The sequence below is a fragment of the Protomyctophum parallelum genome (genome assembly GCF_964188405.1).
Source record: "Protomyctophum parallelum genome assembly, chromosome: 7".
Classification (NCBI taxonomy): Eukaryota; Metazoa; Chordata; class Actinopteri; order Myctophiformes; family Myctophidae; genus Protomyctophum; species Protomyctophum parallelum.
Genome location: NC_139705.1, coordinates 33027800 through 33053671, shown reverse-complemented (window position 1 = coordinate 33053671; position 25872 = coordinate 33027800). Strand labels below are relative to the sequence as shown.

Sequence of the window (25872 nt, the reverse complement as noted above, 5' to 3'; positions counted from 1 at the left end):
GGTTAGTTTTAACCTGCCGTGCATGTTGGGAGCCACGGGTGAGTGTTAACCCACAGCACGGGTTAGTTGTAACTGGCAGCGCATGTCCGGAACGACGGTGTTGTCGAACTAATCATGCCTGTCGGACTGTTAATATGTCTAAGAAACGGATGCACCCCACTGGCCTCAACTGAAAAGCGCCGTAGAGGGTGGTATGGACAGCCCAGAGCATCCGTTGACATGAGCTTCCCGCCACACAGGATATAATATACACCAGACGACAGGGACATGCAGAGAGCGTTAGAGAGGCAGGGGCTGAAATCCCGTAAGACGGCACTTTTGGACGAAAATAGCAAAAATAGGGGCGCAACCCAGCACTCTTTAGCTAGTGGTGTACGACATGGATTTCAAAACAAAATTGTTCAACGCAAAATACTGTGTTTAAGTTCAGGAGACTTCGGAAAAAAAGCAATTCTCCTGAATGCTGCTTTCCGGCATGGCATGGAAAGGAGTGTAAATGGCAGTTGTTTTACATACGGGTAAAAGGGCAGGGGCTGAAACCCCCTTTGATGTCTATGTGTGCACGTCCCTGCCAGACGATATGTGAGTAAATCCTGTAGTATTATCAAAGACCCTTACCTAGCGACCCCAACTATGGACCGTTTCAACTGCTACTCTGGGACAGCTCTTTCTACCAGGCAACCAGGCTTATGAACAATAGACAATAACGATCTGTTGTCTGTCTGTTTCTCACACACACACACACACACACACACACACACACACACACACACACACACACACACACACACACACACACACACACACACACACACACACACACACACACACACACACACACACACACAGGGATGTAACATTTATTAAGGGTGAAAGGTGCTGAAATGTTTGAAATGTTTTACCACAAGTTATTTTATTGCTAATTCTTTGCGATAATTTTTTCTGGTTGCCGCAATGTCAAGGAGCCAAAACCGTTAAGTTCCACTTATGCTGGTACTGTATGATGCATGTAAGAAATAATCTGTCAGCATGTCAGACCACTTATATCATTTATCATAATTACAAAAGTAATTCTAGGAGAGCCACTGCGCTTGGGGGCCACTTGTGATTGTATGCGTTTGTGTACATTTGCTATTGCGTGCGTGTTTGTTGTTGAGGGGTGTGTGTCGCCTGTTTGGCTGCTGATGGCAGTCCTTGCGTCCTGCCTTGCGTGACAGGCCTGCCAGATAGCCATCAGTATCCAAATGAGTGCAGGTCAGGCCCCCGTGCTTCACTCTAAACCTCATTTGGTATGCAAATGAATATCCGAAACAAAGCAAACCATTCAGACTGGGGCAAGTTGACCATCCATTTCCTCTGAAGAGGCCTAGCTTCATTCAGGGACAGAAGATGTTGAGAATGGTGATGTTGAGACTTTTATAATGCATAAAATTGCTTATACTGGTGGTGTCGTATACCAAATTAACCAAATGACCATAACAGCCATTGCGGTTTTTGACACAATTGCCAATTTCATGGCATTGTTAAATTTGTTAATTTAACATTCTATTTAATAAACAATATAGATGCATTTCTCATCGCCCCCGTGAGGAAATCTCACAGGTTGTTGGACTCTACAGATCCTCTAGTCTAAATCTCACAGGTTGTTGGACTCACAGATCCTCTAGTCTAAATCTCACAGGTTGTTGGACTCACAGATCCTCTAGTCTAAATCTCACAGGTTGTTGGACTCACAGATCCTCTAGTCTAAATCTCACAGGTTGTTGGACTCACAGATCCTCTAGTCTAGCGATCACCTCTTTGCTCTCCTGCCAACGCAGCAGCACCTCAGCAGCAGCAACCTGCGCCACGCCCCTGAAACAGGATCCGGCTCGGGCTTTGTGCTCATTGTTGAGAGACTAATCCAGACAATTACACCTCAAGACTGAGAGTGGCTTGCCTTGCCCAGCAGCTAGCCTCGCCCTGGACGAGGACTGGGATTAGCCCCTCATGCCTCTGGGGCGGTGAGCCTCAAGCCTATACGTACCACCCCCCCCCCCCCCCAGTTGATTGACAGACCCCACTCACTGCTCCTGCTTTGGTCTGAGCAAGTGTGAGCAGACGTTTGGGTTTGGCCCGGGACAGTCCCGGGTTATCAAGCCGGTTATCCCCGAGATCCGACGAATATCTGTAACACATTCAATATCCCCCGGTTTTGGCCGCAGTTAAGACCTGAGGACGGTTCTACAAATGCCTTCTAAATCATGACAGTTTTATGAAAAACCCTATGTTTCTATGTCAGTAGTTCTCAAACATTTTCATGTCAAGGACCCCCAAAAATATATGTAATTGGCCGCCGACCCCCATCTGAAAATATGTTGTTCCAGGGACCCCCAGGGACCCCCCCCCCCCCCCCCCCCCCCCCAGAAGCAGATTTGACTTAAAAACGTTCGCTCTGAAAGAATATATATTCAAAGATTTGCACCACATTTTCACGATTAAAAAAAAATAGCAGATCTACAAGCTCGTAGTGCGGCTATGAGCTTCTAGATCTGATATTTTTCAATAGCTAAAGTCTAACATAATGCTAAAACACCAAAAGGGGTTCCCGTACTGAATGGGTTAAATGTTTTGGTTCTTTTAGTACATAGATGTTTAGTCCATCATGTTCTGTTCACTCATCCTAATGACAACCCCTTGTGAAAAAATATACATTATAGCAGACCTACAAGAGCTCACTGTGTAGCTTGGCTATTTTAGCTATTTTTGAAATTGGATTTGTCTGAGCTCTCTCCCGCCATGGCCTCAAACCGCCAGTGTGTGTCTCTGCTTTGCTCACCTGCACTTTGTTCACCTGTCATTCGCTCTATAAACGCAGCAGGGTTATAGTTGGCCTCAAATGGGCGCGTGAACACAAAGAGAGGGAGAAACAAAGAGAGAGTGAGAGAGAAAGAAAGAAAGAAAGAAAGAGTGGGCCTGGAGAACAGGAAAAGGGCAAAGGGCAGGTACTTCAGGTTACGGCCATGTCATACGCCAAAAGTAGGCCAGGGTTCATGTATGTCATAAAATGATGTGTACACATCTTCAGGGGGTGGGGGAGGAGGTAAGGGGCTTCTCGACCATAATAGTTTGACAGTTTCTTGATACTTAACTTTTCTCAGCGCGAGCACCTCTCCTCGTCCCCATCCCTCAGAGAGGATGGTGGCCGAGGGTGACGGCGCTTGCCGTCAACTGCTGTGAGTGTTGTGATATAGGAACATAGGAGGCCGTTCCCACAGAAGCTGGAGCTGACATCATAAACGAAGAAAAAAAACACAGACTCACACACACACACACACACACACAACAAGGTACCTGGGGCGGATGAGAGGAAGGGAAGGTGGGGGCATGCGAACCGATGGGAGTCGGGGGGGGATGGGGGTGGGCGGCCTAGGGGTGTTTCGTCTCGACTGCGATTGGCTAAGCGTGTCGCGGTGGACACACCTGTGGGTGCCAGAGGCTAAGGAGATTGGCTGCGACCTGAAATTTACACCTGCGGGGGGAGGGAGGAGGGCTACATGTAAACCAAGCCCTTTACAAGTTCTGTCTCTCTTCTTGAGGAGCTTAACCAACGAACATCGGCGACAAGAACCCGGAAAGAAGAAGCAGAAGAAGAAGAAGAAGAAGAGGGAAAAAAAACTACTTTAAAGAGGCGCCGGCCGGGAGAGACTTCACTAGCTTCAACGCCGGTTTGGTTTTGTTTCCGCGACGGGCCGGTCTTCTCCGTCCCATGGATGGATCTGACCTCCCAGCGAGCTGACCCGACACTTTATCTACCCGAAAAAGGACAGCGTCTTTTTTTTTCACCACCGAAGCCTACAAAAGTTGACCGTCCTTCAGCGAGAAGGAGGAAAGAGGAAGACTAAGCCAGAGAGGCGTCAGCGCCAGCGCACAATGATGTCTCTTGTCTTGGGTTTCTGGCTCAATGACCACACCTGGGGACAGACAGGGTAAAAACTCACAAACGTGATAATTTCTTTGTCTGCTGTTACATAATTTTGGTTGAAACACTTGCCGTTTGTCGTTGACATAGTTAGAGCTTTACGGACATTTTGTTTTATATTGACTTACAGTAGGCACTGATCAGGAAATGCGTGGCAAACCAATTAGGTCATTGCGTGAAGCCTTCGGCATTTGTACGCCGATATAGGAGGGTCGAGTTAGTTTCGATGGGAAGCAAAAGCTTAATCTGTATCAAATTCCAGCTCCATTTAAACAGAGAAAGGAGAGGAAACAATAGAAGCCAACGCTCATTCCTAAACTGGATAGACCAGTTGGGGCAGGTAAAGGCAAGCTGCCAGACTTGTCAAAGGATATGAAAACGATGGCAGATCCCTGCTTTTGGAAGACTGAAAATGTTCTTTACAATAGGACATTTGAGCAAATGGTAACAATTTTTACAAATTGGAGAACAGATAACAGATTATTTGTTTCTTTATAGGGAAAACGTATTGTGAAATTGGATGTTTAGTTGTAAAGGATTCTTGCCTCAGCGAGCGATAATTCATATGAGAAACTACGTCGACAACTTTTCTCTAACACCTGTTGACTGACAAGCCTTTGTGGTCTTTTGCTAAGATATTGTCTGTTGAAGAGGAGGCTAAAATACCAAGGGTGGACATGTTCTTGCTTGTCTTTTGGCTTGTGTAGCTAGAGATTTGAGAGAATAATCCCTGTTTTTTTGCCTTTGATCTAAGAAAAGGAAAGCTAGTAGTACAGCGTGCAGAACATAAAATGTCTGCTCATCCATTTTATTTGCCTCCGTGGTTTCTGTAGCAGTTTGATAGAGAAAGAATTTAGTCGACTTCCTCCGAGCAGATAAATTCAGAAAAAACCGCAAGTTCACTTCTTCTTGGTTGATTTAAGCCGGTGTTCTTTAGTAGCTCTTATGAGGTTCGGAAAGGCATCGGTAAAATGGAGGGAAAATGTCGACCACGTACTGTACAGCAGTGAATGCAGAGCGAGGTGGAAGGTTGTGATTGGTGGAAATGGAGACATTTGTTCAATTCTTTCATATTATTTGAATAGCTGCGAGTCACATGAGTTCTAATAGCTATGCCAGTGTGTGACAACAGGGTGGAAACAAGAGTAGGATTTCAGCCAAAAGTGAGATGAAATGCGATGATAGGGACATCAAACAAAATGGTGGACCTGCTTCTGAATGGTTGCTTTTATAATGTTTGTTCACAGCTAGCGATTTGAAGCAGAAGAGCAACTGCCTTGTAATAAAAAGGAACTGTTGCTCTTATCACCACACAGGTTGAGAGGTCAAGTTAAAGCAGCATTTGACGTTAGTGGATTGACTTAATGACAGTTTTACATAGGCCATGTGTCATGGTCAATTTGAACAGTTACAACTATGCTGTGTATGATGTATTTCCCCCCCCCAAGAACAGAGCAATGATAATTAGGTGATAACTGACATTCAAAGTAATAACTGCAACTTTATGGCAGCAGTCATATTTAATGAAACATAAGTTACAGGACAGGAGCTACACTTGGGAATTCTTCACTGAGCATTAAGACGAGCATTAAGACAAGCATTAGAGAATTAGAAAAGAACGAATACAACCCTTTTTGATTATCAAATTTCTTGCAAATTTCACCCATTCATTTAAATATTCAAATCAGAAAGGGAAACTGGCTGCAAGGGAGGAGTTGATGATAGGGACATATTTACATATTTGCAATACTGAACCAAGTAGCAGTAGCTTTTAGACATGTGGTTCTCAAAGTGGGGTTCGGGGAACCCCAGGGGTCATCGAGGGGGTCCCAGGGGGTTCACAGCTAATTCAGTTCACACAGCATCAACTACTTTCACATTACAACATATATAATAGACTATTAATAGACTATTATAATAGACTGCTATTTAAAATTGTATTTATTCAATCTTTCTAAGTGAAAGATTTAGTATATTTTTTGAAACATTCTAACAACACAAATCTTCCACGGGGGTCCTTGGTACAACATATTTTCAGATGGGGTTTACAAACTAAAATCTATTTAACATGAGATACTGAGAAGATGTAAAGTGGAGTAGAACAGAAAAGAAAAAATAAACAGGGACGCAGCTACACATCATGGTAACTAGGCGACTCCCCAGTAGTAGGAAGGCCCAATCAGGTGTCGTTGAGATAAGGTACGGACTTAAATAAGGTTTTGGGTTTCCCCAACCATTGTTTTCTCACAAAGACGCCAACTATTGATTAAGGACCAGGCTGGTTTACCTATCAGGTTGTTCATTTCACAGTGGAGTCACATTCCAGCACATGAGGGCAGGGTTACCTGAGCACGTCCTCACTTACAAACAGCCACAAGCGTGGGCAGCCATAAGCGGTTGTGCTCCCACCAGAAAAGAGCACCACGCAGCTTCAACAATGGAATAATAACCCACACAAGGAACCAAGTTTTGCAGAAGAGGAAATATTTGGAAGGACATGTCAGGTTAGAACTAATTCAAAGGAAGTTCGCTGGAGGTACTGTAGGCGTCTATCAGGGGTGGGGTGGGGATGTAACGCAGGACAAACTCTACCTTGACCAGATACTATTACTTTTGTGGACACTGGACACTGCTTCTTTCTGCCTACTCTGGGCTAATCTTTTTTTCTTTCTCTCTCTCTCCCTCTTTTCTTCCTCAGAGGGCCTGCAGCACTGGTTTATAATGCTGATGATTAACTAAATAGAGTCTGGGAGAGCAGGTCTGCTTGGCTTTCTCATTTCACTGACCGGGAAGAAGACGCCGCGCGTTCTCAGACAACTGGCTGGAAATTCAAGTTCTTTTTTTTTTCTTTTTTTCTCTACCCTCCAGTCCATACTCACTCTCTCCCTTTGGTTTTGTTACAATCTTTCCTTGGGGGTACCTTTCATGACGGTAAGGTTACAGGTGTATTCTACGTTTTCCCTCTTCTTGCCTTCCTTTCCTTGAACTTTTCCCTCCCTCATGCTCTGTTCTCTCTGTCCCTCCTCCTCCCCCCTCTCTCACACACTCAAGCTCTTCTATTTCGCCTTGCTTTGCAGGATGACTGGAAACCTGTTCTTTTCCCCCCCATTTTTTCTTTTTACACAATAACTAAATCACACAATGATTCCGTTTTCTGTCTTGAACGAAATGTGTCACTTTGTGCGACATGGAAATGATAAGGCAAAATGGCAAAAGTAACATCAGTTAAGTAAAATGGGACATTATAAAACCCCTAACCCGAACTGTAGAATGATTTGCTGAAATAAATGGGGAACTTCCCTTTATTTGCACACGTTATCTGTAGATTATTGGCTAATATGCTTCACCTCTAATGTGACTAAAACATTTGTAATGCGCTCGTTCAGGCCTCACTGCAAACGTGTACGTAGATTGAAATTTTGGCTACATGGACAAAAGATAAAGGTGTAAAAATAGCATTATACAGGACAGCACAAACAGGGAGTGTGCCGCTTTCACACCGTGTACCTGTGAATGACACACGTTATTCAGTAAACGAGGGCTGACTGCATGACCTTCTGCCTACACAGCGTAGGCACAGGTCAGCCTGAACAGCATTCCTTCAGGCTTTCATCACAACGCAAACAGCAAAGACGGGATACTCTGAGAGGGCTGAGGAGGTTGATTTATACTCCGTCGTACGCCACAAAGTATAAATTCGGCTAATGAGGAAAGAAAATAAATCACGTCACCGCCAAGTTGCTTACATTTCATAATGAGAGATCTGTTGAAATGCATTTGACAGCCAGCATGCATTTATTAGAGACAGCTAGTGCGCCATGTTGCAACGTTACAAAAACATGAGCGCCATTCTCCAGGGAATATGGTGCAAATAACTCCAGGGGTTGCTCGACACTTTGTGGTATTACAGGATGGATGTGTGCGAGGAAATGTTTGAAATAAGTAACCGCCATCCATTGTGTGAGAAGCAGCTGTCGCAGCCTTGCCATGCCGTAGACACAGACCAGTCGGAACAGGTTTGGGCAATCATTAACAACGGCTTGTGGCCCAATCTTCTGTGACAGCTAAACTCCAGAACAAAGGATCCGCAATAATACATAAGGGAGAGCGAGGGATGAAGCTAATGACTGCTCACGTTATAAAATGCTAACTTCAGGCATGCAGCTCGGTTCTCCACAGTTTCTTATTAATATTTCTACCATAATGTTCATTCATTTTGTTTGGATAATTCATCAATTTCTAAGAAAATATTTCTTGGGCCTATTTGGTTTTACCTGCGTCAAACATTTCATATTAATTAAAGCCCCAATGTACTGTATTTCTTAATATTACTCATGGTTGATAGGTTCGAAACCACTCAATTTTTCTACCTTTTTTTAATGTTATTTTTTCCAGTTTTAGAAGTCTATGGCATGCCAAAGGATTAACTTTATGACTACATCATTCAGTAGCTCATGCCTTTACCAGAGGTGTTGGTCAGGAGAAACCTTGGACGATTATCTCCATCTTACGAGGCAGCATTGGATAGCATATCACTTTCTCTAATACTGCCTGGTAATGATGATGATCGCTGTCCACTATACTGCCATGAATCCCGTCACGTTTGACACGTTAAGCAAGATTAGTAGACTGCTACAGACAACTATTATTAATCATATTATTACGTTTGGCTACAGCTTTGCCCAAAAAAGCAGGGGGTTGTTTGGGGTGGGTGGGAGGGTTTCCAAATAACAGAATTGGCTCTCAGGACCCATCTTACCTGACAGTGGTGGATTGTACATGTGTGTTCTAACACTGTCTGGTAACGATGTTTTCTGGGTGACCCATGGACTGCAGCCTAACCCAACTCTGAAACATACCACGCTCAATGAGTCACTCTCCAAGCACTGGTTCCCAATCACTGGGTCGCGGACACATTGTTATGGGTACCTTTCCTTTTCTTTTTTTTTTGCTCACTACATTTAGTTTTTTAATTATTGTCGTCGTTTCAAAACATCTTCAAAAACATTCCCCCAAAAAAGCTAACATTTTCATGAATTAAAAACAAAGTTCTATTTTTTTTCAGTGATTTCATGAAGAAATCAAACCAAAAACTAAGAAATTCCATAAATTAGAAAATGTTTAAGAAGTAGTGAAAATAGCCGATCTACAAGCTCACAACGTGGCGCAAAGCGATGCGCTGTGAGCTTGTAGATCTGCTATTTTTACTATTTTAATGTCTAATCTCTCTTTTGGGTCTCAGCCTGAAAAGTTTGGGAACCAATGCTCTACTAAAGCACAGCCATTTTGACTCTAATAGTTGAGACTTCAGTTGTTCTTTAGTATCTCTGGATTTTAATGAATGTTTTTCCATCTACAAGATTCCTCCGATGATGTCATTGTTAGGTAAACTTACCTGTGGCCTTAGTCACCAACATTATTTTAGCTGAAGTTATAGTGCACCATGTAAGCTCTGGAGCTATAGCTGTAACTTGAACACTTAAAATTCATTGTACATCTGTCAAATTGTGAAAATACTACCTTTCTACAAACTCTGAGCTTGTCTATTGACGCCTATGATGACATGCCCAGAATAGGGAGACTATAGGTTTCATGTGGTTAAAACCGATGTAATAATAAGTTTTAACCTATTAAATCAGATAATTCTGATATCCATTCATTTCAACCTCCTTTTGAGTTTGTGAGAAACAAATTACTTTCCTCTGGGAAATGAAAAAAGAGTAGACAAAAATTTGGGCCCTAAAGCTCTGCCATTGTTCTTCCTCTCTGTACTTCCCTGTCCTGTATTCATTTTTTTTCTTTCTTTCTTTTTTATGGCGACCCCTCCCTGTCCGAGAGTATCAGTGGGTTGATGGTTCCACCGGTCGTGCCGGGAGTCGTTTCCTTGTTCCCTCCCCCTGTACAGTGTGGGCCTTTGTGCTGTGTGGCCACGATTGGTCCGTAACTCGCCTTACCTGCGTGGCACATCCTGTAACTGACACATGAGCTCACCTGAGCACTTAACGACAAAAATAGACCTCAACGACACTGCCGTCTCTTCCCTCTATACCCGCTAAACCCACAGCCTGTGTGCTAATAGAATTACAGCATATTTCAACAGTCAAGAATGATTCATTCACGTGAATGAATCATTAAAGTAAGTAAAGATATTAATTGAAGGTTTAGTATACCGGAACAAAATACTTTTTGAACCACCAGACCACCCCCACACATATTTTCCTTTTTGAATTTCAGAGGACGCTGATAAGGTATTTTAAGTGAAATGAGCAGATCCCTCGAGGCAAATGAGGGTTTTATCCCTTGCCAGTAGGAAAATAAATCCCAATTAAATGTGTGGAACCTTCAAACAGTCACCACAGACGAAGGCAAATAATAAAGACAGAGCTGGCAGAGGCCTAATGTTTGTTTAAGGAGGGAGAATTACCCAGCAAATATTAAGCCACACCTATATTTGCCCACCCAGCTCCATTATCCGAGTCATAGACACACGCAATATATAGCTTAGCTTTTTTTTTGTCCTTCCCTTCTTGTTTAGTCACCGCCCTTTTCTTTCTCCTGGCGTCAAACAGCATCAGTTTCAGAGAGTAATGATGAAACCAGGAAGGCTATATAGGTTTCGTTTAAAAAGAAAACGCCATGAAAAGAGTTTGCTTTAAAGCTTCCTTTGTCGTCTCCCTTGGCCTGCTCTTACTTATACAGTCAAAATGTCAGCTCTCTCCACGGGTTTGTTGTTCCTGTCCATGCATGGCAAATCACTGTCAATATCCAGTACTACTGAACTACACTGTGTGGGCTTTGTAGACACTACGAAGTACACAGTAAATTCCTCAGTGTATAATTATTCAATCCAATCGTAACTCTAGCAGACTAGTGTACAAATTGAACCGAATGTCCATTTTGGTTACATTGGTACACTCGTGGAGTAAAGGAGTTTACTGTGTAGTGTGCTCGTTTCGTCCTTTTTTGCTGCTTGCATGTCTCACTGTCTCTTCTGGTTTCTCCTTCCTCGGTCGTGTACAGGTACTGTAAAAAGCTCAGAGGTGATCCTTCCAGCCCGTTGATAGGCGTCTTACCAGACATGGTTAGATGTAATTATTTGTCTCTAATACTGTCTGGTAATGCCGTCCATTAAATGGCATTACCTTCCGCTCTCTCTCATTTCTCTCTGTCACTCTTTAACGTGTCAAGTGCCCCCCGTCACCTTTGGCAGACAGCGCAGTGTATTTATTGACCAAAAGCTGTACAGTCGACGCACAAGTGATTATGTATAGCGACAGATGGGGTGGAATAGACGAATGACGGCGATAATGTATATGGAACTATGAGCCTTGCACTGGAAGAATGATTGAATTCTTGGGGTTTCTTCTATGTGGTTTGTGTCAGAGTTCCCTTTGTTCAGCGGCTATTCCCCATAATGCCTTTAGAACATGACTGCACCTGCTGACTATTTGAGTTTCAATAAAAGGCTGTACATGTGAAGGTTAAACGTGTGATACAGTATGTTGTGTTGAATGCCATGCACGGAAAACATTCATATATCATTAAAACAGTATTTGTATACTATGTAATAAAAAAAAAATGTTTTGAATGAAATAAGTGCTTCTTTTCCGTGTTATGGACCTCTACAGGTCAATTTTTACACTGACATAGTTAAATTAACCCTAACACAGGATTTTTACAATCTAGTGTCATCCAAGAACATTTCCTCAGGTAACTGTAGCCTCATGTTTCTGAATGTATATAATTACACTTATCTTCATTATACAAAGTAACTGCAATATTATATCATGTTATGTACGGAAATCCTGAATAAAAAAAGTTAAAATGGCCTATTTTTATCATTTCCTTTTTCTGATTTATATAATAATACCATTGTAGTATTTTTAAAAAGGGAACATTTAACCACTTAAACTCTCTGCAATGAGTAAACTGCCATTTAGTTGACCAGTGCAGACTCTGTATTTGACCTAATCTTTTTACCCCCCCTATATACCAATTTTCTTTGCTGAGAGTTCAAAACGTGTCGCTGTTTGAGCTCATTGATCTGCCATTTTCGTCCGTGAATGTTACCTCCAAAATTGTGATGCTAGAGTTCAAGTGGTTAAAAGTGTATTTTAGGGCTTTTTATTTTATTATCCACTGGGCCTCCATTTCTCTGGTCATTGTGTTCTGGAGAACTCTTGCCTGCACAGACCGGAATGCCAAGCCCCCAGTCAGGTGTGGATCGGGTTACAGGTGAACAGAGCTCCTTTTTAAATGCCTCAATTTACCCATGAGGTCCCCCCCATCAGCTAAGCCCTCATTGTGTCCTAGAAAAGGCCCGGCGACGTGGCCTGCTTGATAAGCCCAGAAGCACAAGGGACCCGGGTTATTATCAGTGGTGGGAAAAAGTACTCACATTCTTTACTTAAGTAAAAGTATCAATGTAGAACTACTAACTAAAAGTCCAGAATTCAAAAGTAAAAGTACCAAAGTATTGGTATCAAAATGAACTTCGTTTCAAGTTTTCAAATGTATAACAATCTTTTGAAAATAGAAGATCTACAAGCTCAAAATGCATCGCATTGTGACGCGTTGTGAAAAAAGTACAATATTTGCCTCTGAGTAGAAGTAAAAGTATTGGAAACTGGAAATACCCAAGTAAAGTACAAATACCTCAAAATTGGACTTAAGTGCAGTACTTAAGTAAATGTACTTAGTTACTTTCCAACACTGCCAGAAGTACAAGGGACCCAGGTTATTACAACTTTACAGTGACAATTTATATGCTTATACAGTAACTGCTTTTATTTTGTTGTTACACTAGCCTTTTTTAATCAACACCCCCCTTGCTCTACCCTCTCTCTCACTCACTCACGCAAACACACACATAAATTGGCCTATTGGTGTTTGATTAGGGCTGTTAGCCTGGGGGTTCAGTTGACTGGTTAAATGCAGCTGTGATTTTATCAGGAACGAACACAAAGACAAAAACCATTTGGCCATTTACCAGAACAGGCTCCTCAAGGCCCCATTAACCTCTTACTGTAAGTGCTACTGCAAAAAATTGAAAATCAAAAAAGAACAGTCCAATCCGGGATTTGTATGAATGAATAACATGTTATTTTATCCAATCTGTATGGGAGAGTATTTTAATACAATATAATCACATCTTGCATTCCAGTGAGAAATTTTGCCCCTTGGTGTCAGCTTGAACACAATGAATAAAGTTATTTGAAACAGACACAGTACACCACATCTCCACTGGACACTAGAGAGAGACAACGGACATTGTAGCTTTTAAGGGTTACGTTGACATTTTGACTGTCTTTAGTTTGCCATCTCTTTTTTGTTGGCAGCCATTCACCATACTACAGTAAGAAATAAGGTTCCCTTCAGCTATTCCTAAAAAAATATTGTTAGCATGACTTTGAAGCCAAGAGGAACTGCACTAGCAAGCTAATAGTTTAGATAGTGGTTAGTACTAGTAGAGGCTATACCTTTTAATAGGGAATGATAACAAGCCATTTGTTAGTAGAGTAAAATGTAGAAAGGGAACCTAAAATTGAATGTGTGTTTACTATTCATACACAATATTGAAGTCTGTTAATGAATCCAACCAAATTACTGAATAAAAGAAACATTTAACAAGGGCTGCAACAGGGGATTCATTCAAAAGATTTGAAAGAAAAAAGTGCCAACCTACAAGCTTACAACGCGTTGAATATAAAAAAAAGTCTATTAGCAGTCTTTCACATAATATATTCTTTGATATGTAAACAAAAAACAAACACACACCTCTCCATTATTCGACGAATAGAACAAGTCAAAACGATCAATAGCAGCCCTACACGTGACCTAGAATGACATTCAGCAGCATGCCAGTCAATTGGACGCAGGAAGAAATCCTGCTTCGTCATCCTGCTGCGTGGAGGCTGAACAGAGAATGGACGTCGGCGAGCGGCCATCTTGAATGAGTGTGACATCATCATCATTCACAAACCAGCCACTGGCATGTTACATTCCAGACACGGAGAGCTCGTGAAGGATTCCAGCGCTGGTCTGTGCATGCTCCCAGTCGGACCAGATTCCTTTGCTACGCTCCACTACGGAGGAGTAGGGCTTAAGTTCAATTGAGTTTGCCACTGAGGTGGAACGTACAGCAGAGCCGAGGGCTAAACCGGTGTGACATATAGTATAGCTACGGGTGTGGTGACGTAGGCCTCGGCGCGCTGTCACGCACTCACCCGAGGAGGGAACTCCTTTAAGTGGTGAGCCAGAGGCTTTGAAAAGAGTGAACTGCAGGTGAAATTGAAATTGTAAAAAGTAATTTGGCCATAAACTAGGTCGTATAGATGGTAGTACCGTGTGGTAGTAGTAGCCACTGAAATACTCAAGACAGCCGGATTACAAAATAATCATTATGGCTTCCATGAGAGAAAGGCAATACATTAAAAAAAAAACATTTTAACTCGAATGTCATCCGAGTTAAATGGAAGCAGGAAGACACTTTTCAGCATTTGTTTGATCTTCCATTGAAGTGCAATCATTAAAGATTTGCCAACGCTGATGGAATGAGGCCAGGACGTCGGAACAAAGCGTGCTGTTCTACAATCGTGGCAGTTAGGTCTGAATACGCTCGTTTGTGTCTTCATACCGTTAAGCTGCTGACTGGGTTAGCAGCTTTGCAACCAGGTGTGTCTGTTTAGAATGGCGGCCCAAAACGCATCGTTGCCAAGGGAACCGTACTACACACAAAGAGTGATGCTTTAAAAAAGTGCTGCTGATCCCTGAATATTTGGTTATCATTCATGCAATAGTGTACAGCACACCCATTGTGTTTTCAAGCTCTGCAAAACCAGATCCTGACGCTTGTTTTCTTTATACAGCTTAGCTTTATACAATGATGCTAGTAATGACAGCAAACGGGCGGTATCTTTAAAACTATTCAAAGAGAGAAAACAACGAGTGCCTCTCTACATTTTGGGTGACCACAGAAGCTTAGTAAAATGCAGATTCTGATGGAATGTCCTTTTTGAGTGGTGCAACCACTCCTACAAGCAGCAATGTCCGTGTACCTGTGTGTGTATGTACCTGTGTGTGTACCTGTTTGTTTGTATGTATGTATAAGTGAGCACGAGTATGTGACTTAATAATAGCAGTAGGGGGCACCAGAAACAGTGAGAGGGGTAGTAGCAGCAATGTCCGTGTACCTGTGTATGTGTGTGTGTGTGTGTGTGTGTACCTGTTTGTATGTATAAGTGAGCACGAGTATGTGACTTAATAATAGCAGTAGGGGGTGCCAGAAACAGTGAGAGGGGTAGTGCTGTGTCTCTAATGAGAGAGAGTGAGAGAGAGAGAGAGAGAGAGAGAGAGAGAGGGGGGGGGGGGGGGGGGGGGGATTGCACCACTCAGTTCATAAGTGTGTGATTTTTTCTAAGTGAAAGCCCTTTTCTATATATGACGGCCAGGCATTGACAATAATGGTTGCCCACCATGTCCCTGGCAGGTAAATAAAGATTTTGGGCAAGTGGAGTTTGCTTTCTGGTTGGCCGACCGGGTAAGTGCTCGTTGGTTATAAAGACAACAGGAGATGTCTGTCTAAACACCCGAACGAGGCCAGAGCACTCTGTCTTCTGGTCTGTGGAATGTAAAATAAGAGCACTATTAAGTGAACCCATAGTCATATTCATAGCCATGTATATATTTGGCATAGAAAATGAGGTATGACATTTTGTATCGCACAGCCCCAGAAAGTAAAAAAGAAAAAAGTTAAATGGTAATTCACTATTTACCTATCATGTTATATAATGGATTAATTACTTTTTTGGGCAAGTGGACATGACCTGTATCTACCTGTGCCTCTAGAGACATTAGTGTCAACCACTGTACGTGGTTGAATAGTCAAAAGAAATCTCCAATCTACAAACTCACAATGCGGGAGGCGTTGTGAACTTATAGATTTGAATGACATATACCCAAAACAGTGACAATAGCTAGAATGAGATGAAGGAATTAGGATCTGTATATCAAAGTAAATACACTGTCAAATCATGCAGAAATGGAATTTGGCTGTTCTTTTTTTAATTAAGCTTTAAAGGGACACTTCACCCCTTTTGCAACCAGATCTTATTTTAATGTTGTTTGGGAGACAATAAACACTTTCCTGGGGTTTTTATGTGGGTAATATGTCTATTTAGATATTTTAGTATTTAAAAGTGTCTTCCTGGACTATATCCCCCAGGAAAGTTCTTGTCTCCCTCCCAAACATCATTAAAATAAGATCTGGTTGCACAGCATAGTACCCTGGGTTCTAAACAAGCCTCCATAACTTATTGGTTGCATACAAATTCTCCTTCATGTACAGTACAGTATGTCCTCACTGTTCCGTATCAGATATGGCCCAAAATGAATACAATTCTCAGCATTTATTCCCAAAAGAATGAGGTTTCACTGAGAAAAAAAAAGATGATACTGGCATATAGCATTGTCCTTGCGGTTTTGGATGCGTGTCAAAACCAGTTTTAGTGAAACTAGACTTGAGTATGTCCCCTTCTTGTATGTCTCACCTACGGTGGGATGGATTGGCTCGAGACCATGGGAAACGCTGCCTTCCCCGCAGACCCCCCACCCCCACCCTCAATGGTGTAATTCTGTAAGGAAATCATGAATAGCGGGAGAGAGAGAGACCCCATTGAAACGGGTCTTTCTTTACATTGTAACTTAACTCCATTCCTTCCCCTATAACACCTTGACAAGGAGAATCCTTCCAAATAATGGGTTGTGCAGGGACACCATTGCTGCAGGCAGCACCCCTGTAATTGCAAAACTACTTCCTGGTGCGAGAGGCGGTTGAGATGACATGGGAATGGGCTCGTCTCCAAAGACACACAGCTCGCAGTGTCCCCGCCCAGTGACAAGGCCCGCCCATCCGCGTGCGCGCACGCACGCACACACACATGCACGCACGCACATGCACGCACGCGCACACAGGTTTGTATTACTATACTTGTGAGGACATCAACATTTTGAAGACAGCTTATTTTATGAATGCCATTTCAAAATATTTTACCGTTTTTAACCCCAACCCTAAATCCGAAAACAGCAGATCCTGCATGTGTAGATCTGCTGTTTTTGGTGCACAACACAAGTACTTTTAGGTAATAATCTGGCACAACTGTAACCCCAACCCCTAAACCTCTAAATGTCTAATCCTAATCTTTTCTGAATTTTAAACCTAACTCTACAAATATGTTTTAACCATAAAACAACCTTTTATTATTATGAGGAGTCCTGACAATGTCCATTTCTCAAATTCTGCTACACTTGTACAGACATTTGGACCTCACAAGTATATTAATACACGTACACACACACACACACACACACTCAGACATTAAATAAGATATACTCATGTACAAACATATGCCCTAGCAGGTGTACACGCACACGCACGCACACACACGCACACGCACGTCGCACACACACATGCTTGCACAGTCTTGGCAGATGGCGGGCTGAGGAATCGGTGGGGCTGTAAAACAAACCTGTTCTCTTTGTCCACCTACTCGGCACTTTGCACAGTGTGTCTATCAGATGGCAGCTCTTTATCAAGGTGTGGCTGACATTGGGCTCAACACCAGCCAAACACAAAGCACTTTTTACACAAGAAATATGCCTCTAATAATAAATGCCTCAGTCTGTACTAATGTTCTTGCCAAAGACCTGTTTCAGTCTTTGCTGCCATTTTTTGCACTCCAAATGAGGCGTTTACAAAGCCACAGCAGCCTCGTGAGTGACGGAACATGGCTGTGTGGCTGGTGTCTTAATAACTTTCTGCGTTTTACGGTGAAATACATTTCTTAAGACTTTAACAAGACTGGCGTAGAGGGAAGTAACGCACGCCTCATGATGAGATGATCCATAATTGTATGGTTGCATGGATGCTTGTTAGAAAAGACGCCCATCCCTGTCAATTATCAGCCAGTTGGGAGGAAGAGGAGATTATGGTTAATTGCCAACTGTGGTTGGTGCCTATGGGCGAGCCCTCAGTTATCAAATCATGGAGACAGGGAGTGATTAGTGGATTTTCCATACGAGGAGACAAATGCTGCTAATGTTGCTCAACTGCATGCTTGGAATTGCATCTAGTAACTTCACAATATAACTTTTATCAGTATGCCAGAATAGCAATCATTTTATGACATGTCCAATAATGAAGACTCATTTTTGAGTGGTGCCTAACCGCTCCAATGAACAGATGTGTGTCTCTATGTATCTATGTCTCCATGTATGTCCGAGTACGGACAGCTGCACTGTTGCCGTGGCCGTGTGGGTCTCTATGTATGTCTGTTTCCTGTTTCACTGAGATCAGCTGACCAGACGCTCCTAAAAGATCTGTGCACGCCACTGAAACTGAAAGCCTTATCGGTCACAACACCGACATCTGTGGAACACTCTGCCATTAGCTGTCAGGGCTGGCCATTTTAAAATCCATATTAAAGACACATCTATTCTGCCTGGCCTTTTAAAAAAACAACTGCCCCCATGGAGGCAGTGGGGCAAGGAAAATGTAATTGCGACTGTAGGTCGCATTTACTATGAAAATCTGCATTTCCGTGTGTCATGTCACACCTTCATATAGTCACGCCTCGTGACATCGCGCCTACATTTCCATATATGGAGCTGACCTGTTCTGACAATCCTTAATACCTTATGTTGATCTGACCTCATCAAACCCTGTACACTCAAGACACGCTCCATTTATGGCCAGTACAGAATTCATTCCATATGTTGATCTGACCCCCCCATGCCAAAGCGCCAGCACTTGCCCAGCAGTGTGCCGGCACTCATGCGGATGCGTGCACGTGTGCTTCTCGCCCTCAGGGCGTCTTACTGGTATACGTGATATTTGCCAAATTTGTTATTTAAAAAGATCTTAAAAGTCCTTAAATTGTCACTTTAGAAATGTACAGATACCCTGTCTGCACTCATACTTTATGACATGGGTTTTCAACAGGTGATCCGTGGACCACTGGTGGTCCGTGGAGGTATTGCATGTGGTCCCTGACCATGCATTTAGTAATGTAGGATTTGTTGATTTGTTTTAAATGTTCTTTCCACTAGTTGAGAAACCGTGAACTGAATGACCTGGTGACCTATGATGAGTCCATCCATGTAGTCATTTACTGACAAGTTGGAGTTCAAGAAATTCAACAGAAAAAGGGAGTTAGAATCTCAAGAAGGGGGAAGTGCACCGGATTGTCTGGTTGAGTCATTATTATTAGGACATTTTACCAGTAGTAGTCAACGGTTGAGAAACAGTGGGATGTATACACATGGGATGCATAGCAAGTGTTAACTTACAAAATAACTCATCTTAGCCCATATCCCCACCCAACACAATAGTGGTCCCCAGGTTGATATAAGTCAGGGTGGTGGTCCCTGGTTCACAATCAGTTGAAAACCCTTGCTTTATGACTATTTGTTTACTGTTGAGTGAGAAAACAATGTTCACATTAAGCGAATCATCTGGCATCTGGGAACCCCCCCCCCCCCCCCCCCCCCCCTTCCAAAAAGAATCTTTTAGGGACCCCCGGTTTGGGAACCATTGCACTAGATAGAATATTGTCGCTACAATGAAGTCAAGCAACACCATGTTGAAGCCCATTGCGCACTCACTTCGCTCATCATGTTGAAGCCCATAGCGCACTCATTTCGCTCGTCATGTTGAAGCCCATAGCGCACTCACTTCGCTCGTCATGTTGAAGCCCATAGCACACTCACTTCGCTCGTGCCATAGCAGTTTGTGCTGTCACATTCCATCCATGAGTCCTGAATTTCACATTGTATGCCCAGGGCTTGCCAGCAGGTGTGTGTTTGAGTTTGCCTTCATTATGATGAGAGAATCCAAAGCATGTCACCAACACAACCTCTCAGAAGTTTTGACTTCACCCTTTTTATGTCTGGACACAATACGTTGAAAGGCCAACAAATCCCTTTTGATTGACAGCCTGTTCTCGTGTTACTCATATAGGGTTCACAGCAGACGAACGGATTACTGGCAATTAATATTGAATGATGTTAAACGCAGGTAGAGGGCCAATGTGGGACACTTATCCTTGAGTGGTATGTGCTGGGTTGATTGTATGGCTCGTTTTCAATATAATTAGCAACTGTTGCCTAGGGGCCCATTGCCAGGGCAACCAGTGATTGTTTACACTGGCCAAGCGTGTGCCCACATTGACCGAAGATTGGCCAGTCGACTTCACTTCTCTGTTCTCTCTGTAAAAGTTAGCCATTTCTCTGGTACCTCCCGTTGGGACTACATTTGGGTGGAGGAGGGGGATTAGATGGAGGCTTCATGCAATTTCTGCTGACCGTGTGCTTCAAGTGAAGTGAGTAAGTGACGCTCTCCAGTTCTAGAAACAGCAGCCAGTAAGGTCAGATTTCACCCCTTGACAGGCAGCGCAAAACGCCACATTCATTTCATTCATGTATTGCTCATGCTACGTTTTTGTCATCTCACGTCTGCTAAAACTTGATAAATGTATTGCCAGAAAAAACTAAAATTAAATGACCACTAAACTATTTGCTGTGATGGGTATCAATCAGCTTACAGAAATCAATTCAAGCATGTGCAGTATACACCAGGATGAAAGAAAAGCCAAAGCCACTAGTGCTCTCCTTTCAATGTATCTCAAGTCTATCTTGACTCAATCTTCAGAATTGGATATAGCCTGTGCTCTCTGCTCTGTTAACCGTACAGGGCCAAGACGAGACAGACAGACAGACGTGTCGTCCACCTCTCTCTCTCCCCTTGGCTGACGGCCAGGCCCCAATGGAAATTCTCAATTCTCCCCCAACGATGCGGGTGATCAGTGGCAGCGAATGACGTCATCCAAGTATTGGGTTGAGCCCAGCCCTGAGGGTGAAGCAGGGTTGACGGCGCTGCCAGAGGGAAACGCCGCAGCAGGGACACAAGTGAAGGAGGAGGAAGCACGCGAGTGTCCTGCAGCGATCGGGACATCGCAGCAGGGGGACACAGAGGTGTCAGGAGGACAGGATCCGTTGTGCCCAATTAACCGCAGGTTCAATGAGGAGGTAACGTCAGCCGAAGGTCCGGAGGAGGCAACAGAGAGGTCCGGCCGGGGGAGTGCGGAGGAGGAAGGGGGCAGGAGCAGTGATGGAGGGCCAGGTGTGTGTGGGGAAAGGTGGGCCGTCTCATGATTCAAATGACTACAACTGAGTGTTGCTTAAAAAAAGGATAGGAAAAAACACTTTTTTTCCTATCGATTACTCACCCCATGGAGACTTGAATTCATATAATTTTCTAGTTTTTTGTCACATTCCTAAGCCAATAATGTGATGACCAGCAGTGTTTCCCTATGGAGACACACAGTCTCCTCTGCGTCTCCATAGGGAACCACTGCTGGTTATTGAATTACTAGCTTAGGAATGCGACAAAATCTTAAAAAAATATATATCCATGAATTCAGGTCTCCAATCGATAGAATTTTTTTTGGGGGTGAACTAACTAACTTTACACACCGGAAGCGTGGCAAATTAACCATACAGAAAGTCAGAAACGCGTGTGGATATTTCACGTGAAAAGACCCACGTGGTTTATAACGTGTCCATACAGGTGGATGGCATTATTTGCGGTGAACATTTTACTTTGTTTCAAAAAGAAAGGCCGCTTTATTACCACCTAATATCCGTGTTCTGTGTGGTTGTACTCGTTACACAAGCAACAGTTATAATTATAATATAAGTGATATTTGTTAGTTAAAATAAGTGTTAGTAATCATTGCTAAAGCCTTTTTGTTCAGTAGCAGGGATCTTGCTGTGTCTCTGCTGCTCTTTAGTAAATGACTCAGGGATACTATTATCATCCAACCAGGAGAGATAATTGGAACGCAATCAAATTAAATAAATGAAAATTTATTTTCAAGTGCTGGAGACACAGGAAGATCCATATTACTGAACAAATAATGTCTATATAGCAATGATTACTATCAGAATATTGAGCTCTAACAAAAAACATTATTTCACTGCCGTTTACTGGAAATCCTGTATTTCAAATTAGAACCGTTACCGATTACTGGAAATCCCGTAAATGAGCGTTTTATATTAATATGAAACAGCTGCACTGCAAACCAGCCTGTAGTCATGCCCCGGTTGCTATGCAACGCCTCCGTCAACCCCAGCACAAGGACTTTTGCACACGGCCCCCCAGATCTAAAATGCCTCGTAAATCTGAAACTACGGGCGCTCTCTGTGGTTTTGAAAAAAAACATCCGATGTTTGGATGGGATTTGTGATTTTTCACCTGCTGGCGATCGACATCTTACCATTTCTGGCGAAAGGTGAACATCGTAAGGTAATGCTAACACTATAGCCGTTTCTTCTCCTCTCACTTCACGAGGCCATGTAAAGGACTAGAAAACCCGTCATATCCGTCGGCAGGGTTTAACTACCTCCTCAGACTGTGTGTGTGAGTGCATGCGTGTATGCTAGTTAAATTCAACGTTTAGAGGTTAGGTTGAGGGGTTGGGTTTGGTGTCGTGCATTGGAAACAGCACAAGCCCACAGCTTGTAGATTGGCATTTTTTGGTTTGGGTTATGGTTAAAATGAAATGGCCAAAAACGATAAAACAAAATCACCGTCCTAAAATGTTGACATCCTCACAAGTAGGCTACAGTATAGTAATACAATTGTGTTTATGTGTGTGTGTATAATGTATATGTGTGTGCGTGCATGCATGCGTGCGTGTCAGGTATGTGTCTGGTGGAGCGTTACTTCAGTGTGGGCAGGAGCAACAGGAGAACCCCTTCCAGACGATTGGAGGAGCTCTCCTACCCAGACAGGGAGAGGGAACCCCGGGGCTCTGGACCCTTCTATTTCTTCGGAGGTGCCAACGGGGCCGAAATGTAAGTACAAAACACTCTTTTCTGCATTATATGCTTTGCCTCATATGCTTTCAAACAACACAGATGCCCACTAGCTGTACAACTTATAGTGAATACGTTGGCTAATAACTTAACTACGTTCAGCCTGTCGCCCCTACGTACGTCATTATAGGGGAACATTTTCCAAAATGTTCATGAAATGAAATGTAACAAATCGATACATTTCAGAAATGTGCAAAAATTGCACTTTTTTCTTTTTTGTGAGGGAACAGGGGAGGGTGGGCTATATGTATGCCTGTAATACTGAAAAAAAAGGCAGATGTATATTCTCTATTTCTGACATTTCATATATACAGTATGTTTCAAATGAAAATGAAACCTATTTATTTCAGCTAAACTGCATGAACTCATGACCTGTGGATAACAGTATGTTGGTAAGACACAGTAAGTACAGTAGAAGTGTGATGGATTTTCTCCCTGGTCTAGAGTGAGCGATTATTGCGAGAGCAAAGGATGGAGGCGGACCTACGACGTGCGCAGGGAGGATTTCAAGCTGAAGTGGTGCGAGACCAAGTCTCCGGCCAACTACTACAGCTTCAGAGAAGGTAAAAGCAGTCATTGGTGATGTGAGACGACACCAAACACACTTTGTGGTAATTCTATACATTACACTCCCTTATGGTAATTACAGTACACTGCCTTTCCCCCGCACAGAAAACTGGGACACCTCACACCTGGTATTTTTTGTTATACTGTACACTATCATCATTGTTGCGGGTGAAGGCTAGCTCTGGTCCATATCAGTGTTGATTTCGTCGACTAATACTAAGACGAAAAAATCCGGTTTTTCACTGACGAAAACTAAATGAAAACTAAGCTATGATGACTAAAACTAAGACTACATATATTGACAATTTCGTCAGCAAATAAGAACTAGACTAAAATGTTAGGAATGGACTAGTGGACAAAAGATCCATTACAAGTCATTTTACACAAAAAAATATTTTGCTAGTATTGCCTACTCACTGGTTTAGCAGTCCAGGCACCTTATCTGGTAATCCAGCATGACAGTCTGTTGCGGGTTCGAGTCCCGACGAACTTTACTGTGTGTCTTCCCTCCCCCATCTCTCTCTCCCCGTTTCCGGTCTAACTTACTGTAATCTATCAATAAAGGAAAAAATATATAAAAAAAAAGACTGGTAGAAAGGCTCTCAGCACCCCACCTTCCGTGTAAAATACACTTTTTGGCCAGAAAACAAATTATTCCACTGACTGGACTGAAACAAATTTTAGTTACTCGGACTCCTGTGCTCCACTCCACCTACAGATCTTGCCAATGTTTTACAGAAAGTTGGGGGGCTGAGAGACTTTCCACCCAGGAGAGTAGGCGTTCAACACATTAAAACCATCTTTGTTTTGATGAGTAAAAAAGTGTGTTCTTTATTTTTACTAAAGCCGAGAGAATGCGCTACCGGTGATTTGAAAGAAATGTCCGAAGATTCACATAGAGCTAAGGAGAACTCCTAATGCCATGGACCAGAGCTAGGTGAACGCCATACGTCTCCCTCAAAAAGGATTAGGTTTATTCTATTCCAGGATGAATATTTGACAGAATCAAGATCTACAAGTTCACAACGCATTGCAATGTGACATGTTGTGAGCTTGTAGATCGCTGTTTTCAGTTTCGATTTGAATTAGAATCACGATTCTCATTATTAACGCTTCAAAATCGATTAATAATTTCCAAAAATCGATTTTCAAAAATAAAAAATAAAATACATGTATGCATTCCCTATGCAATCTGTAGCTATGGATAGCAAGTTACAAGGTGTGATGTCTATGGACGAAGCACCAACACACACACAGACACGCACGCACGCACGCACACGCACACACACACGCACACACCTATATGACTGCCTGGCACCATCGGCGCCATGCCATGAAAATCAAAATTCCATCCATGTCTGCATCCAGGTAAACAGCTGGTGTTCCAGATTCCAAACAACAAGGTTCTGACCACTAAGATCGGTCTTCTCTGCAGTCTTCGAGAGTATGACCGTGTCAGTACCAAAGTCAACCATGGTCAAGGACAGAGGTGAGACAACAAATCCACACAAAATTTTACAGCTCGCTTCTAGCTGATTTGACTCCATTTTCACATCCATTTTCCAAATGGGTACACTGGTTTCAAAAGGGAGGGATGAACCATTATCGGTCTCCATTGTTGTCGTAAGAGAATACTGTGAGTTTCATGTCAGTTTTTCTCGGTTACACACTAATGGCTTCTGGTATACTGTATCCCTTGGCTTCAATAAATAATGTTCACAATGGTAGCAAACATCTTGGGGCAGAATATAACAACTTTCTGCACACAATGTGACAAGCTTGTGGTGATGTCAGGATATTTCTGGAGCAACGTATTCCTTGGAGCACAGACCATGCCGTTTACTCAGGTTTCATTGAGGTGACCTGCTTGCATGAACTAGCTGTAGGCAAGCTTATACTGAAGGTAGCAATATGGTAGGCTAAAGGACATATTGACACCAGATACTAGTAGAAATATAATCAAATTTCTGTTCTAATTCACGTAGACTTCATGTCTTCATGATGAACTTGTCTTAACATCTCAACCCTGAAGCACCAAGGGAACATCACACATTTACACCTACAGTAGCTGGAATTTAATTTAGACTAACTTTCATTTAAATCTTCGTATCCAACTATAGCCTTAAAAAGGATATTTCTGTCCCTGGAGGGAGGGCAGAATCCATTTCTTCCGACCGACGGTCGGTCGCTTTAGCACCGTCGCGACGCACCGTCGAACGGTCCTATTTCGGTCCGTCGGTCCGTCGTTCCGTCGGTCGGTCGGTCTGTGGCTCCGTCGCTCCGTCGGTCCGTCGCTCCGTGGCTCCGTCGCTCCGTCGGTCGGTCCGTTTTTGCGTCGCGACGGACCGCCGGTCGCAGGTTTAGGGTGGATGGATTCTGCCCTTGCTGCCCAAATGGTAACTCTGTCATTT

At 43.0% G+C, this 25872-nt stretch overlaps 1 protein-coding gene across 1 annotated transcript in view; it reads left to right on the top strand.

The window, feature by feature from the left end:
- Window positions 1-3586: 3586 nt before the first annotated feature.
- ttll10 (tubulin tyrosine ligase-like family, member 10) overlaps window positions 3587-25872 on the top strand; it is a gene marked incomplete at its 3' end in the record, with an annotated part of 34164 nt that continues 11878 nt past the window's right edge. The window contains exons 1-5 of the mRNA XM_083769777.1: window positions 3587-3968; window positions 20709-21137; window positions 22720-22873; window positions 23339-23457; window positions 24830-24950. Coding sequence (XP_083625903.1) covers window positions 20831-21137; window positions 22720-22873; window positions 23339-23457; window positions 24830-24950 — 701 coding nt within the window. The 5' untranslated portion in view covers window positions 3587-3968; window positions 20709-20830. The remainder of the gene's footprint in view (window positions 3969-20708; window positions 21138-22719; window positions 22874-23338; window positions 23458-24829; window positions 24951-25872) is intronic.